Source organism: Stylophora pistillata, chromosome 8, assembly GCF_964205215.1.
Source record: "Stylophora pistillata chromosome 8, jaStyPist1.2, whole genome shotgun sequence".
NCBI classification, from domain to species: domain Eukaryota; kingdom Metazoa; phylum Cnidaria; class Anthozoa; order Scleractinia; family Pocilloporidae; genus Stylophora; species Stylophora pistillata.
In genome coordinates, this window is record NC_142526.1 from 31,917,632 (window position 1) to 31,936,687 (window position 19,056).

Consider the following 19,056-nt stretch of genomic DNA (forward strand, 5'->3'; position numbering starts at 1 on the left):
AGCAACCGAATATCTTTATTAAGTTATGGAATTTCAATTGCTAAAAATTTGGTATTTGACTTGCACTGATTTTATGACGAGAAGCAATAAAAAACCCTCCCACCGCCCCGCCATCCCCAGCTTCCTTGACAGTCTGTTGTCACGCAATCTTCATTACTTGAGACTCAAAACAAACCCGAAGTCCTGTCATTAAGATAGGGTTCTAATTTGATTGCCGACCTTAAATATCGAGTGCTGATCATCTGCTGTAGTTTTTGGTAAGAAGCATTAACAAGGTAACGTTCAATTCAGGAGAAACAAAAATAACGTCAAAACTTTCGCTTTTCACTTGAAATAATTGACAGCTGGATTTCTTGTTCTCTTTTTGTTTTCGCCTTCGGTTCTTTACCCTGAACGGAGATTTTCCCTCTGTAGTCAAGCACGCATCTTTTTTAAGGCTTGTCGTGGAATCCTAGTATCTGATTTCCTATTTCTGACTTCTTTTGGGGTACGACAAGTTGACTCAGCGGGGACTAGGAAAGGGTGGGATCCTTAACAAATTTCATGTAAGCAAGTCCTCACCCCGTTACAGGTCTCAGAAGGCAATGGTTTTCCTCAAACTACCTTGCGTTTACCGAAGGGGCCCCATGCTTCTTGTGTTAGTTGCTACATCACTATCAGATGAAAGGACCTGAAGTTCTGCAAGATTAATTTCCAAGTGTTTTCTTTAGGTCAGTTTCCATCACTATCATACAATGACTTCAAGTCTTCAAATTAAGAGAGGAGTTCCAGAAACAAACGACTTGCTTCACCTTAGCAATGTGATATCATCCAGTTGGATGAAATTAGCAGAAGTATTAGGATTTCATGAAGCAGAGCTGGCTCAACTGACTCTAGAAAATTCTGACAGCTTTGAACAGTGCTATCAAATGCTTGTGAGGTGGTTACGCAAGAGAGGAGCGCAGGCTAATTATGAGGTGCTGGCTAGAGCCCTGAGACACCCCTTTGTGAACAAACAAGATCTTGCTTTACAATTTTGTTACAAGACATAAAACTTCACTCTGTAGGTTGTCATCACTAAATTTAAAAAAAAGTACAAAAATAAAAACTTTCAAGATAATAGATGAATAAACAATAAAGTTAAGTTAACCCACCAAGTCCTCTTAGAATACAGCACCATTCTCAACATCTGTATTAAATTGAAGATTCAGGGGATTTCACTTTTGCACTAAAAATGAATTCACACTTGATAACCTAAGTAGTGTATGGAAGTCTTCATTAAAAAAATAACCATGGAAAAAAGACTTAAAAATGATGACCAAACATCAACAAAAGGTATTTGATCTCTTTATTTATTTAAAATTCTCTCTTTTTCAGACTGTTCTAAAGATAATAAATAAAATTGTTTCCAAGTTTACATAAAACCACACATGTACAATTTCCTCTTCTGCTTTCCAATACCTTATTTACAAGTTGTCCAGAGGAAATCTTAATTAACAAAATAGTAGCTCTTTCATGTAGAAATGATGGTAATAAATTAATTTTGAGAAATGGGCTGTGTTCCATGGCTACTATCTTCTTTAGCAACCTTACTCAATAAACTAGACAAGCAAAAAGCTTCTCAGGATTTCTTGGGGGGTGAGGGGAATTCTTACAACCTCACCACAGATCAGTATCCAATTTCCCACAAAGAAATGTCTCTCCTGGCTATTTTGTTTCCATCTATGCAAGAACAAAGTGCAAATGATAAGTTTGACAGAGAGAAAACCTTATGCATATGTCTTGGTTTGCCACTACTTTTCCTCACTCAGACAGATGCTTACATCGAAAGTTCTTTAATCCCAACAATACCCCATGCAGATGTGTTTAAAAACATTTTGTATGGGATGAGATTAAGGATATTATGGTGCATGGTTATTCTTGAATGATACTACACACCACTTGTGAATAAAACTGGTTTGAAGGTAGAGATCTACATGCACTGTTCCAATCTACTTCAGTATAGCTGTGTAACTGCAGAAAATAAATTTGTACACAAGAAAATGCAGTTTGTTACTGAATTTCTCAGCAGCTACTTCAAAGAAATCCATCTGATGCATGTAGTTTGATGTGTGTTTATCTCAGTCTCCGTTGAAAAGACTGGTGTAAGCACCACACTGGTTAGCTACTAGGTGACTCCAATGGTACAAGGTCTGTATGGTGTGACTTTACTCTGTGAAGCAGGTGCTGCCCAACGGGGACAAACTGGCTTTCCCACATTTCTCTCAACATATCTGGAAGATTTGATTCCACAGCATCTAATTCACTTGAATCAAGAGCTATATCCTCATCTGAATAACAATTCAACAAAAATTTACTTCATTGATGATTATTTTACCGTATCCTATGATGATTGCAACAGTACCCAATTTCAGAGAGTGCTTAAAAGTCAGGCTCAATTTTTTTTATCAAAATATCCAAACCTTCAATTCATCTTTTCAAATGAGCAATGTTTCAGGCCCATCCAAGGACTAAGACACTACGTTTATTACCCTCCCTCTAGATGGAATTCCAGTTCATTGCAAGGTTACCCCCCTGCTTTTCAACAGGCTTCCCTGACAATTTGCAGTTGCCCATTTAAACTCCTGGGTGGAGAGAGACACTGTGAAATTAAAGTGTTTTGCCTTAGAACACAACAAAATGACCCAGTCAGATCTTCAACCCAGGCCTCTGAACCCAGAGTCAAGCACAATACCCATTAGGTCAATGTGTCTCCCACACAGTAAAGCCCATACAGTCTTATAAAAATATAAAATTCATGATCCTTACCTAAATATTGTGTAAGAATATCTATTAATTCTAGTGCTTCCTGGTCACCAAATGTTTCTGATGAGCTGGTTATCTTGTCACTTTGGAATGAGGAGAGAAATGGTCATTACAAAAAGCTCAGTTGTGTACAAACAAGGCAAACAAAATTTCAGGGAGTGCTTTGAACTATAAAGAAATACAAATGTTACTGATGGACCTACCTATAGTTCCATAGGATCTGGCATACCATACTTGACAGCTGCCAATCATGTTTACCAAAGTCACGCAACACATCGACCAGTCTAAGAGGTAAAAACAGGTTACTTCAAATTGGAGATTATTAAAAAATATGTAAAAGATACCAATACATGACTGCAACTACACAAGTATAGACTAATTTGAACAACTACTTACTTTTTAATTCCATCTTCCTCTTTCAGCTTTGGTTTGATATTCTCATCAATCATCAGATTGATAAGCACACCACAAGCTGTAAACACTGTTTCCCTCTCGCCAGCATCCAATAGAGCAATCATGATTTCATCAACTAAATAGTAAAAAGTAGCAAAAAAATGATGACAAAGAGATCTGTAAGAACTTTGACAACTACTGTAGACAGAAAGGTGAAAAATTCTCTCTTACACTTATGGTACATAAAATGAGATGTCAACCTTTACCTTTTTGCTCTGCCAATAAAGTTCTCACTTCTTTTGTTCGAGAAAAGTTCCCAAACACACGAGTTGCTTCCACCATAGCATCCATGTTGTCTGGCATTAACAACGAAAGAAGCACTACCACAAAATATGAGAAAAAATTTTAATCAAGACAAGGAAATTATGCATCATACTTAAAGATCAACAACCAGAGACTTGGAACTACATATTTTAAGGCCCTCTCAACAAAAGCACAGACCAAGTAAAAAAAAACCAACAACAACAAAAAAAAAACACATTTAATTGTTTGAATCCAATTTACACAGCACAAATCACTTTGAATCCTTGACTAAAACTGTCACTATTCAAGGCTGTGCTCTAAGGAAAATTAAATGAAGCCCAGTGCTCTGAAACTGTGAAATCCAGGGTGCCCGGCACATGCTTTGTATGAAAAAACTAAAATTCTGAGTCACCCATGAGTAAAAGTAAGGTGCCAGGGTCCAGCGGGTGCTGCTAGACCACAGCCTTGATATTTTCAGAGTCTTTGATTTCCAAAAGTAAATTTAGGGAGTAAGTTTCTAAAGAAACTATGGAACTGTGATGCTGCATTGGGGGGAGGGGGGGGGGTAGGTTACTGACAGAGAAAGTTTCTAAAACAGACATTTTGAGTGTTAACCCATGGTCAAGATGTATAATTTGTTCTAACAAAGGGCCAAGGCTTGAAAAGTCAGCTTTAGAAGCTCTTTACAGTGGTCAATTTATAATTATTATCAACATAACTGATGAAAATTAATTAAATCATCCTTTGATTTCAAAAAGTTAACTCACTCTCCGTAATCTCAACTTGTCTCTGCTGTACAACACTTTCAGCACTATTGTAAAATGACAAATTGTTCAGAGTTGAAACTGTGTTCAGAACAAGTTCTTCACTGACATGTGCATCCTTTACATCTGCAAACAGAAAAGAGGAACAGTCGCGACATCTGCATATAGAAAGAGGAACAGTTGCGAGACTGCCTTGTTATATCTGACTGAGAGCTGGAAGCACTCATTGGACAATGGGGAGTGTGTTGGTGTGTTGTCAACAGATATGAGTAAGGCGTTTGATTGTCTGTTCCCACCACTCTTGCTGGCTAAACTAAGAGCATACAGTTTTGATGATGTCAGCCTCAAACTCATGGCATCATATTGTGAAAATCGCCAAGCAAGAGTGAAGTTAGGGAACACAACAAGCGGATGGAGGAAGGTGGTAAGAGGGTGCCCTCAAGGCTCTTCTCTTGGGCCTTTGATGTGGAATCTTTATCAGAATGATCTGACTTATGTAATGAAGTCGAATATCTCCATGTATGCGGAATGATCACCAGTTTTTCGGAGCAAATAAAGATGTCCAGTTAATCCAAACAAGATTACAGGAGTGCAGTTGCAGCAACAAGTTGGTATAAAGAGAACTGTTTACAGGGAAACTTTACTAAATATGGTAGCATGCTCATTAGCAAGCAAAAAGATGCCAATACCAATATTGACATAGACGGTAATAGAGTTTCCCACTATCAGAACATTAAATTACTAGGTGTAGGCATTGATTCTCAATTGACTTTTAAAGTCCATATAAGTGAGATTTGCAAAAAAGCTAGGCAGAGAGTGGGAATAATGACAAGGTTGTGCAACTTGATACCAAGCACTGCTAAGCTGCAGCTGTATAAGGCTGCAGTCTTGCCCTATTTGACTTACTGCAGTACTGTATGGCACTTTTGTAGGGGAAGTGATGCAAGAAAACTGGAGCATGTAAAGGAGAGGGGTCTTAGTGCAGTTTTCCATGACTGGAACACTAACTATAGGCAGTTGTTAGAATGGGCTTAATTGCCCACCCTAGTGAACCGTAGATTGCAAGATATAGCGACCATCATGTATAAAGTAAAATTTAAGCTAGCACCAAGCTATATACAAGATTTATTTTCAGCAAATCACACAGTGTATAACTTAAGAGTTAAAGAATTTACTATTCCAAGATTTAACTCTATTAATTATGGCAGGCATTCCCTTAGGTATTTAGGACCTGTGCTATGGGCTAAGCTACCTTCCCGTATTAGGACGTTGAATTCACTAGCAGGTTTTAAGAGGGCAGTTAGAGGAATGGATTTGGAAATGTTAATGGACGATGGTGGCCAAACCAAGCAAAACTGTTTGGTTTGCAGTGCATGATTCTTAGTTATATCTTAGTTAGGCTCAGACTATTCCTCCCCCCCCCCCCCCCACATCTTTGCAGTGCATGATTCTTATTTATATCTTATTTAGGCTCAGACTATTCCTCCCCCCCCACGTCTTAAGGTCCCCTAGCCTAATTCTGCTGACCACAAATTTTATGCTATTTATTCGTATATTTTATGCTATTTAATCGTATATTAATACTTAGTTATTTATTATTTTATTTAAATTATCTTGCTGTGTCCTTACTTAGTGGTTCTATTACTGCTATTTTATAATTGACACATGACTAAAGTTCATCATCATCATCAACATCCAAAGAAAAGAAAATATAATCCACCTGAAATACACCTGATGAAAATTGTGCTAGCATGATTGAAGGTAAGAACATTTCTCTGATGGGTGAACTCACCAAGAATCTGGATTAAAAGGTCAACTAATGCTTCATTAGCAGCAATCCCTGCACCAGCTTCAGGATTGATTGATAGGTTAGCAATTACTCTGATAGCCTGAAAGTTGAACATGGATAAATATGATGAATGAAAGAGTAAACACATGGTATTTCAAAGTAAACCTCTACATGAAGAGACCTCTCCTACATGTATGTTGCAACTGAAGTTGCAACATATATTTAAATTCTCTACTTATAGTGTTTCTGTTAATAAGTAAATTACTCTGCAAATTGAAAAAACAAAATAATAATAACACAAAACAAAACCTGGGTATAAATTAGGTATATTTAGTAAATAAGCCTCTTCGGGTGGCTGGTATGTCAGCTGATAACGGTCGCGGCTGAGAGATTGTCCAAATAATGAATATTTGGCCAAGAAGCAAAGCTTTGAGGGTAAATATAAAATTTTGAGGACAATCTCTCAGCCAAGGACATTATTAGCCGACATACCAGCAAGCCAGAATGGGGTTTATTTATTTTATAACCCTCCCATTAATTTTCACATCACAATTAAACTGCGCGTAAACACAGTAAAAAAGCCAGTGGTGATCTGATGGCGAATGCGTGTGATTGATGCAAGCAAGCAAAAAAAAAAAACGAGTTTGGTTTCCTTCCCTGTAAATAGGAGAACGGAAAAGCTGAAACTCTTGTGTTGACTATGTTTCTTTTTCATGGAAAAAATTGGAGGACAAATATCAACGCAGACAGGGGTTATTGCGAGATAACTGTCCTGTGATTTTGTACCACGTGAAGTAAAGTAACCAATAAAATCATGCCAAAATTAATGGGTGGGTTATAAAAGGTATTATTTTTTCCCTTGACTTAAAAATCAAGACATTCCCTAAGATTAGGACATGAAAACATCACAAAAATCGACTGTATACCCACATTTTGCTGTGCAGAAAAATTTCAGTAATTACAAAATTTCAACTGAGAAGCAGAACATACATGTACAGCAAGCTACAAGTCTCAACCAAGATTTATGATATCTTTCTTCAATCACCTACCTATCTGAGATGTGATTCAAAACTTACCTTGATCAGCACTTCTTCATTCTTATTGGGACCTTTGTTTTCTCCATTAAGCCTTTTTTCTTCAACTGCGGGTCCATTTTTCAACACCTGGTTAACATCTGATATCAGTTGGGCACATACACCAAACTATATTGATCCATGACCCAGGCAGGCAGTGTACTGATCACAGAGAAACTCAACAAGGTCCAACAGATGATAAGTCACAAACCGAACCTTTCATTGTATTTCATGGTCAGTGCATGACAAACCATCTTGTAAGTTGGAGCAATTTTTTCAATTGAGTGTCAAAAGTAATTCAAGATTGCTTTGGTTTTACTCACCAGTACCTAAAAGTTTGTTCTTAGATTGGTCTGGAAAAAAAAAACCCACACTATCCTCTCAAACAATCAGAAGAAAAACAAAAAACAATAGCCTTTTCCCTCACTTTAACCCTTCAAACCCAAAGTTGTGACTGACACCTAATTTCTCCTTACAGTATCACCATTGAATAAAAAATTAAGGTTGTGAGAATACAGGAAATGATTGCCAACTAAAGAAGCTCTTGATTGTTAAACAAACTCTCCATGCCAGCATTGTAAGTAGTGTGTAAAGAACAGTATAGAGAATATGCAGACTGATGTTAGGGTGTAAAGAGTAATTAAACAGTTTTCTTAACATGTATTCACTTTGAGTTCCCACTGATTGGTCACTGGGAAAACTTTTAATGGCTTTTGTTTTTCTGACACTCAGTTGAAAACTGGTGTATGAATACAAATTACAGTGAGGTACATTGTCAACAAAAAAATAATAATAATACAAACTCCACACCTCCAGCTCAAGGTTGAAGTACGACTGCATAACAGAGAGTAACACAGCCATAAATGCCTCATCAAAGAAAATGGCCTTTCTGACTTTCTCACTCTTGGATGTCAAGTTACCAAGAATGAAACAGACACGAACCACCAATTCCTGCAAATTTCAAGGCAAAATATTAATACAAACATCATTGTTTGTGCTTTGTATCATTTCCTCTGACCAGCAAACATAATTATGCTGGCTCAAGAGAGAAAAAGAAGTCATTTACTTGTAAGTTCAACTTTTAAAGTGTAAACCCAGTCTATGTAATAGAATAAGCATAAGATCTTTTGCATTTAGAAACATGTTGCCATTTTATTCAACCTACAAAAGTAGCTGGGTTCACACCCTAAAAATGTTTATCTTATAAGCTTCTAACTCCACCCTCCAACTTAATCCAGCTCTCTTAAAACAACTCCACTGAAAACATTACTCTCCTCACAGATAGCATGCAGATATCATGTAAGAAAAAGAAAAAAGAAAAAACCATGTTGTTAAAAGACTAAGGCTTAGTTTTGAAATTGAAGTGATCAGAAATAATCAGAATTACACAGAAATTGTAAAAATTCTTTCAAGAGTGAGAACAACATTTACTCATCATAGTGATACTTGTACTTGTACCTGTTTCTTTTCATAGTCTGAAAGGATCTTACTCAGTGCTGCAAGCCAAGTAATAGAGTCTACTAATTCACTGCAACATTCCGTGTACAGAGTCAGCTTACTAAAGATTAAATCAAAACAAACGAAAAAAAAAAAAAACCAGACTTTAGCCTTAGATACTACTTTCAACTGACATTCACAGATGACAAATCAGATGAGCAGGTTTTCCAGGACCCACATGAACCCTGTTTTGGGCACCTTAAACACAAAGGCGTGCTATAAAAGGAGCCTTGGGTCCCACTGGACCATTTGTTAATCAACCGTGGTGTGATGTAGAACTCTTAGAGTCAAGTCAGCTTGAGCTACAGCTACTCCAAAGCAGTGAACAGCGGGTGCATCCCTTAAAATTGTTTTATGTCTTCATCACAATACAAGAATTTTTGAGATTTGTATTTCCTTTCTCCAATGGAAACTGTCTTTATTTGTGTCAGTAAATTTGAGATCGAAGTAGGTGGTTTGCATGTTACCTCATGCCACCATGCTGGTGGAAGTAAACAATAGATATCTCATTAGCTCCTTTTGTTCCTCTACCAGCATTTGAATTTGACCTGCACACATCAACGGTGAGTGACAAATGAGCCTAGGTCTTCCCAGGGAAGACTTCTTTATATAGCACGCCTTCGTGTTTAAGAAATGTAAAGAGAACAGTATAGAGAACATGCATACTGATGTTGGGTTGAAAAGGGTAAAGGAGAATGTCAATAAATACACAGGTTTGTGAAGTAGTTTGAACAGTATTTTGCAAACAAGTCAACCAGAATTAGAAGTCACCACAATTTATAAAACACTTTTGTAACGATAGTTCATTTGACAATTGCCTTCTTGGTTGCCAAGCCTTTGAACAGGAGTGAGGCTGAGAGTGACCTTGTTATGATACAAACGTTGCTGTTTTTCAAATGTAAATTACTTTGTCATCATGCTGACTAGGTCACCTTTAGCCTCACTCCAAATCAAAGGCTGATAGCAACTAGGTAAACAACTATAAAATGGCCTATTACAACCTCACCTCAAAGCACGGCTTACATTCCACACCACTTCACTGTCAAATGAATAGGGTCCCAAAACTATTGCCAAGTTTCTAACTACACATGTGCTAACAAACAGCTCTCTGGCCCCTGTGACATCAGCTAGGTTTCTCAATGCTCCAGTTATCTGTAAAGAAGCCATATCATTTGGTCAGAGGTACTTTTACCATTAGTTTGTATTGATTGGAGAGTAGGCAGCGAGTGTTTTAGTTTCTCAAATCATGATCTCCCACATGGTATTTATTCAAACTATATTATGAGCAGCAAAAAAAAGAAATTCAAAACTAAAATGGGGATGATCCTGAAAAATACCTGAACCAGCAAACTGGCAAACTGTGAATTCCCTTTCATGGTCATTAACACCTGTCACAAAACAAAAATCACACCACATCAAATTTTGTTTCATTTCATTAATTACAATTACACACAATAATGAGAACTTAATAACAATAATATAATTCTAGAGTCAGATTAGAAGCTTCCACCCAGAACTTAAAAGAAAATTGTCCACTATCTGACTGAAGAAATGCAGAGGGATTTTTATGAAAATCACAAAGACCACCTACATTGTAGCAAACTTACATCTTTACTAATGGTGTCAAGAATTTGTGCCAAACCCTCAATCCCATCCAGAGAGACCAACTCCTTTTGAACTATGGGATTATTGCTTGAGAGGTGTTTAATAGCTCCAGCAGTGTAAACTAATGCATCATGATGACTTCCTATTTCACAGCATTTAACAGTGTCTACCAGACTCTCTGAAAAACAAAAACAAAACAAAAAAACTGAAGCAAACTTTAACCTTTAAGACTGATTACATAAAGAATGACTTGCACAGCTGCCAGTACTTCACCCTTTCCATCCTAACATCAATATGCATATTCTCCATACTGTTCTCTATACATTTTCTATGGTGCCGACAAGGAGAATTTGTGTAACAATCAAAAGCTTTCTCAGTTGGCACTCATTTCCTTTACTCTTGTGACTTTAAAAGTTTGATTCAGGGGTGATACCAGAAGGGGAATTTAGTTGCTAGTCACTCTTTACTCCCGTGACTTTAAAAGTTTGATTCAGGGGTGATACCAGAAGGGGAATTTAGTTGCTAGTCACTCTAGGTACTCAAAGGATTTAATTAATGGACTCTGAGATTTCCTGACAGATCACTAGTTCTCAAAACCCTGGGTGGAAGGAGACATTGAGGAGGTGAGGTACCTTGCCCAAGAACATAACAAAACCACCCTAGCAGAAAGCTTGTGCCCAAACAATTTGGTCCACCATTTATAGCAGCAGTAGGCCAACCACTTTGCCACTAGTTCTCTCACAATTGATTGAAATTCACAATGGAAATAAAATTGCAATGGGCTCCCAAGAACTTCTCTAATCAACAAAAACTAAATGTCCTCATCTTACTTAAAATGTCTTCTTCCAGAAATAACTGATCATTTTTCTCTGTTTTTGCCACCTTGTAAACCACCATGCATACATTGGTTAAATTGTTCCCAGTCACCTTCATCTGCATGAAAGAAGATCAAGAAAAGTTCAAAATATGAAGTCAAGAATGTTGAAATAAAGGTCTTTAAAAAGCTATTTCCGGTATTTTAGGGGAAAATTGTAGGGAAAAAAGGATAAATTTGCACATGCTTCTATAGAAGTTTTTCAGATCAGTTAAGGGGTTCCAACCAAACCACCTGAACCACCCCTGGATCTGCCCCACCCCTGGATCTGCCCAGATATGCTCGTCACACTGCAGAATGAAAAAGTTGATCGACTGATGGGTAGCCCAATAGTCTATCCCAGGTACAGCAACCCACTAAATCCACAAGTATTTCATCAAGTCTCTGTGGGTGTGTGACACTAACTGCTACCCATCAGTGGAGATAACCACTGTGAGAGCAAATTGTCTCACCCATGAACACCATGACCAGGCTGGGGCTTCAAAACAAAAATCCTGATCTGAAGTCCAGCAAGCTAAACATCAAGTAATCATGTCATCCAAGGTGCTGTAAAGATTGTGGCATACAGTGTGTAATTTAACTCTCAAGAACAAATTTTGAAATACTCACTAACTCACTTACCGCAAGAATCAACCTGCCGAGTCTTAACAGCAACCTTGGATCACTGAGATCCAAGAACTTAAAAACTGTCCGTAAAATTTCTCCTCTTCTTCTTGCAGAAAAACTGCCACCAGCTTTTCCAATTAAGCCTTTCTTTTCTAAGGCATTCCATAATTTCAAACAGTCTTGACAAAGTTCTTTCACATTTTTCTCTGCAAACCTTTCCTCCATTTGCATGAGTAGTGGCTTCACATTCTCTTCATAATAAGAAACAAGTTCATCTTTTGGTTTATCATCATCTGCTTGAGATTTTTTTCTCCTTTTATCACCACTACCACTCCTCTCAGCTGATTTTTTCCTTCGGTCTGAAGATGAACAACTCTGAGCATCAGCTCGTTCATTTCCAACCCCAGCAGGATCACCTCGCTCAAGAGGACCACTTTTCACACGGGTGACAGGATCTACAACAGGAGAACTGCGTTCTTTCGGTCCACTTCTAACTCTCCTAGAGCCAACCAAATCTTTTGACACTGTTGGTGGGATAGGTAATATTTCTGATGACGTACGCCTCAAAGGCTCACCCATAATAGGTGGAGTCCCAGAAAAAGAGCCTCTTTTTGGAGGTGATGGGGAAAGTTCTGTTCTCGCATCTTTGCCTTGTCCTAGTGCAGCTTTATGAAGCTTCTGGCTGAGCTTTTCAGCATTCAAGTCTTCACCAGGGCCTGATAAAGATGATCTTAGGGGTCTCCTTGATTTACCTATGGGCTAAAAGAAATGTTTTTTTTTTCACAATACAGCTTACGTAATCAAACCTTTACTGATTATGCTGATAAATTGTCCTATATTCTATTGTGCAATGGAAGAAATGAAAATTATACAAAATTTATGGGTATGGTGGACTTACCACACCAGAGGGTGGGGAGGGAACTGGCGCCCCAGGAAGCCGCAGAGCATCATCAATAGGAGTTAATCTTCTCCCTGACGGAGGACGGGAGGATTCTCCTTCAGACTGGTAGCTACCTAAGCTGTAAGAGAGTCGTTTGCAGTGGCATAATATGCTTTTATTTCTCAACATTAATAACCTGAAAGATTGAAGCTTCAACATTCCATTTGTTGGTTTTGTACTATGCTAATTCCAACTGCTTTCTTTAGAATATTAACATTATGACTGCACATTGAAAAATGGCTGCTTTTCCTCTCTAGCTTTCCTTTCTCAGGAGGTAGGGCATTGTTTCTTGATCACGCATTCACTAACTTAAAGATCAAAAGTAAAAAGAAAAAATGTTATATTAAACATAACATTTTTTTTTTACTTTTCAGCTAACCAGTAATGTCCTTGAAGAGCATACAGTCATGTAAATAGAGTGTAGAATAAACACAATAATCCAAAATGTGAACTAAGCAACTCTTATGAATATAATTATGTTGTCTATTAAATCACTAAGCATAAACCAGGTGTTAACACTCTAAAATGAACTTCTTGCCCCCTTAAATCTACTTACTCCTTAGTTTCAAAATCAACACTCCTTGTCCCATTATTTTAACCATGAAATTTGGTGTTAAATCAGGCAGTATCCTCTAGCTGGGAGATGACAAAAACGCAGAGTCCTACTCCATGGAGTACCCTATGGAGTACCTGGATGGAGTACCCCTAAAAATCATGTATTTGTCAAATAAAGTACTTTATTAACATGGTGAATCATTTAGATGTACATATCCTGATATATTTTGAGCTTGTCAGCTCTCCGATTGTCGCAGCTCGATGTAGTACATGAATTGACCGCCATCTTGAAATTAACATTAAACTGCTGACCTCTTCAAACGGAAAGCTTTAATGTAGCTAGCATCCATGAACGTTATCGTTAATAGACCGACTACCATATCTATTTTCATATGATCTTCAAGAGGCCAAAAGGACAGACAACCTTCATTCTGCAACAGGTTTTATGTCTTCCAAAATTTCTGTTTATGTGTCGTGTCTGTAAGAAGTGTGGCGCTCCATCTAATAACACATGGCTTCATGGGTTTCTTAATTGTGCGAAACGATGAGGATACAAGCTTACATTTGGAGGTTGAGACTTAAAAAGGTAATCCATATCTTTAAACTGAGCTTCTCCTCACCTATCTATTTGTAACGCAATAAAATTGAGGTATATAAACAAACCAAAAAAAAACAGTGACAGGTTGGTAAATAAATCCGACTGGGGTTGTTGATCTGGGAAATGCAATAAGCTTAAATAATTTACCTTGTGCAGAAATCGAAACAGTGGATTTTGTTCATCACATGGAGTTGTTTGTCTTCTCGTCAAAGGACTCATTACACAGCGGTAAAACCAAAATGGAGGAACCAATAAGACTGAGAGCCCTAGTCAACTGTATCCCAAAAAACTGGATTGTATCTAACTGTGACATTTGGAGAGCTAGTAAGCTTAATATATTTTAGGACATGTAGATCTAAACTATTCACCATGTTCATAAAATATTTTATTTGACCAATACATGACATTTAGGGGTACTCCATTAAGGTAATCCATAGGGTACTCCATGGAGTAGGGCTCTGCATTTTGTCATCTCCCCCTCTAGCTTGATATTTTCATTCCTCTTAGAACCTTTTTGTTTGACAATGTATTGATATGGTAAAGAAAAATTAATTTTTGATCCCTCCTGAGGTTTAATCCTGGTCTAAGTTATTCAAAGGTTAGATAAAACTTAATCCAAATAATAAATAAGTATCTGGTGGGCAGAGGAGTTTCTTTTAACACTTGGCCAATGAACAATGACTTTATGCAGCAGGTAACCATGTCCACCATCAAACAACTGGGAGCCAAAACTAAACCAAGATATGATAATAAACCTAGTTCTGCTCAGATTTCAAAGCATTGCATTGTTTACTTTTACATGCTGAGTTACCCCGTGGTGCTTATGTCTCAACAAATTTCAAAACAGTTTCACACTCTTTTGATCACGTCTTTTGTAGATGTCAACAAGGTAAAATAGTATTTTTGCAACCTCCTAAGCCAGACAAATTAATTTCCGTCTAAGACGTAAACAACTGTCTGCAAAGTGTAGCCACTTGTGAAGTTTGCTCACAAGAATCGAGAACAATTTGTAATTGTACGTTTGTACACAATCCTAACAACTACAGAATTCAAATTTTACGGTCATATATCAGGCATTAACATCTAAAGACCTTATTAATGCATACCCTGACTTTTCTATTTACTGTATTTACAATAAACACAGAGATAATCGGCAAGAACAACAATCTACATTTGCAAACATTTTTGTCCCAAAAATAAACATTCATAGGCTGGTTGGTGATGGAGGGCTGTCAGAATGAAGCACGGTTACCTGAAAGCAGACGGTGGCCTTCCTTCGTTAGGCTTCGGGGCACTTCCTCTGAATAAGGTTCTGCTGGATTCCACTGGTGTAAAGGGCCTTTTCGTATCCAAAGAACGAATGGAAGACCTAGCCTCAGAGATAATCTTTGCACTAGTTTGACCGTCGGTCGCATAGAACGGCCGGCTAGAGGTTTTCTCGCCTCTCCGCGATTTCTGCGCTGGTGGTGGATCCATCAATGCTTTGGAAAGTTTAGCTACATCCTTGTATCCATGAACGGTAGACACAATATCATGAACATCGCTAAACAATATTTTGCGGTTTCGATTTAGTTAATTTTTTTCTCCGTTCCTAAGACGCCTCGATGGCCGAAACTCAGTAGACTCGTTTTTGTGCGTGAGCCTCGTTCCTGCGTCCCTTTACGACTCGAACTTTTTGAGCCAGCGGTCGTAATTTAAATTACAAAATGGCGGGAGCATACGGATCGTTTCGGCAGCTCGAAGACAAACCATGTTCTGCGGAAATTTTCCATCAAAAATGGTCACCAAAGATGGATTTGCTTGCTCTTGTAACAGTCGAGGGAGAGGTTTGGTTGCAGAGGTTGTCATGGAAGCGGGTGTGGCTGATTTCCTCCGCTGAAGGTAGAGCTGTATCTGTGGCTTGGAGACCGGACGGAAAAATCTTAGCTGTTGCTTTCATTGATGGTAAAATCAAGTTATTTGACATCGAAAACGCTGAATGTGTTCACGTAACCGAGATAGAATCGACGCCTATGTCCTTGGATTGGATAGAAGAAGGAAAAGAGAAGGATTTAAATGACATATCAGCAGACAAAAATCTGCCGTTTTTCGTGGAAAAGTCGGAACTTTATCTGCCTTCGCTTTCTCATCTACCAAAATCCACAGGAGCACTGTTTTACAAAGAAGTCTCCCAAGAGGACTCAGATGATCATAAAAAGATGAAGTGTCTTCCCGAAGAGTTGAGTGTTTTAGCCATTGGTGATGATAAAGGGAAAATTCATTTGTTTCTCTATGGAATTTTTCTCTGTGCTTCTCTTAATACAGTTGATGTCTTACCAAAGCACTCCGATTGCGAAGTCATCAGTGTCAGTGTGTCATGTGACTTAAAGGTGCTCTCAGCTGTTGTCAAGACATCTGTTCCAGGGTCTGATAAAAAGGTGGCAATGCTGGTATTGTATGACTCCGAGTTACTGTCATCAAGGTGTCTTGAACTTGCAGTAGTTGCTAAGAAAATAGGTGAGGTCACCAGCTTGATGGATTACTTCGATAACACCTTGCAGGCCATGTCAGATGCTTGGGAAGACATACTTCTGGAGATGGACACCAAGTTGACAAAGTTTGCCGCTGAACGATTGACAGCTGGATCAAGTGTCAGTGATGAATTTCTCACCTTACTCACTCGTGGTGTGACAAGTCCTGAATTGCAGTCTTTCCTCATCCATGATCTAACAGAAAAAGGTCTCAAGAAGCTTGGTCACAGCATTGAAAATTCTTATTCTAGTATTCAAAATTTAGCATTGAAGCACTTGCAAAGTGTGACACAATCCCTGCTGTTTCATGTCACAGAGATTCATGGAATGTCAAGGTGGTTTGAGCAGTTTGGTGAATTGGGTCTTTCTGAATTTGACATCCAAGCTGCTGTATCAAGTCTTGGCTCTATTATGTTGAAAACCCAAGAGCTTGTCTTAGTAATTGAAACCAGCCTCAAAAGCTTCAAAGCATTCTTTCAGTGGCTTTACTATGTCATCCTGAGTTTGTCTGATGCAGAAATTCCAGACTTTGTGAAACAAAGAAGTCAGCAAGAAATTATGCTTGTATCGAGCTTCATTCAAGATCAACTTGTGGTTAACAGTCAAGGAAAGTTTACCCTGGAGAGAGTTGGCCAGTACTTTGATCCAAAGCCACTTACAGTGAAACCTCCATTTGGAAACAATGATTGGGCAAAGTTTGTGGAGAATCATCCAGCACTGAAATCAAGTCCATTGCTAATACCTGATGAGTTAACAGAGTCACTGGTAATTCTTTCTGGGAAGCTCCATGGACACCTTAAGAAGGTTTTTACTGAACCAATAAGTGTCATTAGCAAAGCAATTTCTTGTTGGAACTGCTCTCCACTCTATGAGATAAACAAAAGTGAGCAGTCACCCTTTTGTTTAGCACAGACAGGAGGTCCTTTGCATCCACTTGTAGTCTTTCCAGATGAAAATAAACTGTGTATCATTTCTATCAAGGGAAGTGAGCACAGGCTGTTTTTTGCAAGGATTTGTGTTGATCAGTTACCATGTGACACTAACGCAGTGAAATACTCATTCTCACATGTCATGTTCTATGACTCTGAATATTTAACAGTTTTGCTTCAGCAACAGAAACCTGATGATATTAGTGACAATGATGGCAATGAAACTGAGGGGATCTCAATTTTAGCTCAAGTTCCTTATCAATGCCTCAAGGATGAAGACTTCCTAGACATTTCTCAAGAAAAGCAGACATACATCAATCAGCTATCTCAACCTCCAGGATTTGCTGTAGGGTCAAGAATTACTCACTATCGAAAACTGATTGGCATGAAGGCTGGGTCTTTGGCTGTTAGTGGAACACGTAAGGTCTCGTGTGTGTTGTCAGCTTCACAGAGAAATGTGCGATTGTTTGATATGGATGCTGAAGATGACGAAGTAGAAGATGATGAACCTGAAAATGAAGAATTAGACAACTCCTCTGAAGAAAAGCATTAAGCACAGGGCTTGACAATAACGGTAGCCCACTAGCCACAGACTAGTAGAAAATCAGTTTTGGCTAGTAGTTTTCGATTTCTACTAGTCAGTTTTGCTAGTAAACAAACTGAAATTGTTGTAACATCTGAGAAGTCAATAGCTACTTGGCTAGTTAGTTGAATAGTTGGTGTCGAGCCTTGAAGCAACAGCAAGCCTTAAGAGAAGCTTAACATCATGTTTCTTTAGCTTTGAAAATTACATAATGAATGGTAATCTTGTCTGGTTGCCACAGCCTCTCATCATTTGTGCCAAATGATCCAGAACAAAATCTGTGGAACCATTACCATTCAACTGTCTAGTTTATATTTTCTGATGAACATATGTGGCACATTTACATAGCTGTACAGACACCTTTATATTGTATGTAAGTGAATATTTGTGCATTGCTGAAATAGTTTACTTACTTAATTTATGCCCTCTAACTTTTTTAATCATTCTGAATTAGCATCTTACATACTGTGATGTTCACAAGGCCAGCTGATGATGGGGTGGAATCAAAAGTCAAATGAGGCCAAAACTTTAAGGAGAATATTTGAAGCTAGGCCAGACTTAACAAATATGTAGAGGTTGGAATTTCCCCCATATATATTTCTTTTTCAAAAGATACACCTAGTTCTTAAGAATACAATTTGGATGCTCTAGTGCCGCATTTGTAATAGTGACCTGGAATAGTCTTGTTAGGGCTTGTACTGATGTGAAGATAAACTTTGAAAATAAAATGGAGCCACCTAATGGTAAGACAGTTCTATTGTTCCATCTGAGTTAGACTGTGAGATAAGCTTATTTTAAATTCAGAGGCAGGCAGCTGCCACTTTTTATTTTTGGGAGGAACTTAAAAAGTTACGTTTCAATCTTGCCACAAGTTTTTGACCCCTTATACATCAATTCTTTTGATCAGCCTTAGCTGTGCATGAGCAATACAGAAGATTCATTGAGCCCCTCAATGCTCCCTATTCTATCAAGGCTACAGCACCCAGCTCTCTCTTGTTCCATAAGCAATTTCATGGTAGAAACAACTCTGCTAGCCTTGCAGGCAACAAACCAGCAGTTAGCTTTGTCATCTTGGGAGTGAAGCTAGGGTGGTGCAAAGGATCTGAATTAGATGGACCTTACCAAGTGAATGATAACCAAGCCTTCTCGCTGCCCAAGGTGATCAGTAGGTAATTTCTCTTTACAAAATTCAAAACCCAATTCTTGTCGAGCAAAGGAGTGATGAGGCAAAATTGATTATGAGTAAGGAAGAA

The 19,056-nt window shown here is 38.2% G+C and overlaps 2 protein-coding genes and 1 long non-coding RNA gene across 3 annotated transcripts; 2 read left to right on the forward strand and 1 right to left on the reverse strand.

The window, feature by feature from the left end:
- Positions 1-10: 10 nt before the first annotated feature.
- LOC148725874 (uncharacterized) lies at positions 11-1,408 on the forward strand. The gene is made up of 2 exons (XR_015991273.1): positions 11-275; positions 711-1,408. It is a non-coding gene; the product is annotated as an uncharacterized LOC148725874 (long non-coding RNA).
- LOC111328869 (armadillo repeat-containing protein 2) lies at positions 1,310-15,257 on the reverse strand. Its single transcript, XM_088731966.1, has 17 exons — positions 15,034-15,257; positions 12,587-12,707; positions 11,704-12,447; positions 11,039-11,141; positions 10,211-10,386; positions 9,941-9,991; positions 9,610-9,755; positions 8,565-8,664; positions 7,917-8,057; positions 7,110-7,196; positions 6,037-6,133; positions 4,248-4,370; positions 3,444-3,557; positions 3,181-3,313; positions 2,988-3,068; positions 2,788-2,867; positions 1,310-2,309 (listed from the first exon to the last, which is right to left on the reverse strand). Exons 1-17 carry the CDS (start codon positions 15,255-15,257, stop codon positions 2,140-2,142), a joined length of 2,691 nt encoding a protein of 896 aa, XP_088588092.1. The 3' UTR covers positions 1,310-2,139.
- A 184-nt stretch (positions 15,258-15,441) lies between these two features.
- Positions 15,442-18,554, forward strand: LOC111328361 (anaphase-promoting complex subunit 4). Its single transcript, XM_022932771.2, has one exon. It carries the CDS (start codon positions 15,488-15,490, stop codon positions 17,771-17,773), a length of 2,286 nt encoding a protein of 761 aa, XP_022788506.1. The 5' UTR covers positions 15,442-15,487; the 3' UTR covers positions 17,774-18,554.
- Positions 18,555-19,056: the final 502 nt, after the last annotated feature.

What these genes read in the sequence shown, in the direction of transcription:
- LOC111328361 (XM_022932771.2), top strand. Translation starts at nt 15,488, where the DNA reads ATGGCGGGAGCATACGGATCGTTTCGGCAGCTCGAAGACAAACCATGT.
- LOC111328869 (XM_088731966.1), bottom strand. Translation starts at nt 15,257, where the DNA reads ATGGATCCACCACCAGCGCAGAAATCGCGGAGAGGCGAGAAAACCTCT. An exon ending in GAGGAAGATGGAATTAAAAA is followed by an intron (nt 3,069 to 3,180) that starts GTAAGTAGTTGT and finishes TTTACCTCTTAG; the next exon opens with ACTGGTCGATGTGTTGCGTG. An exon ending in CAGATCCTATGGAACTATAG is followed by an intron (nt 2,868 to 2,987) that starts GTAGGTCCATCA and finishes CTCATTCCAAAG; the next exon opens with TGACAAGATAACCAGCTCAT.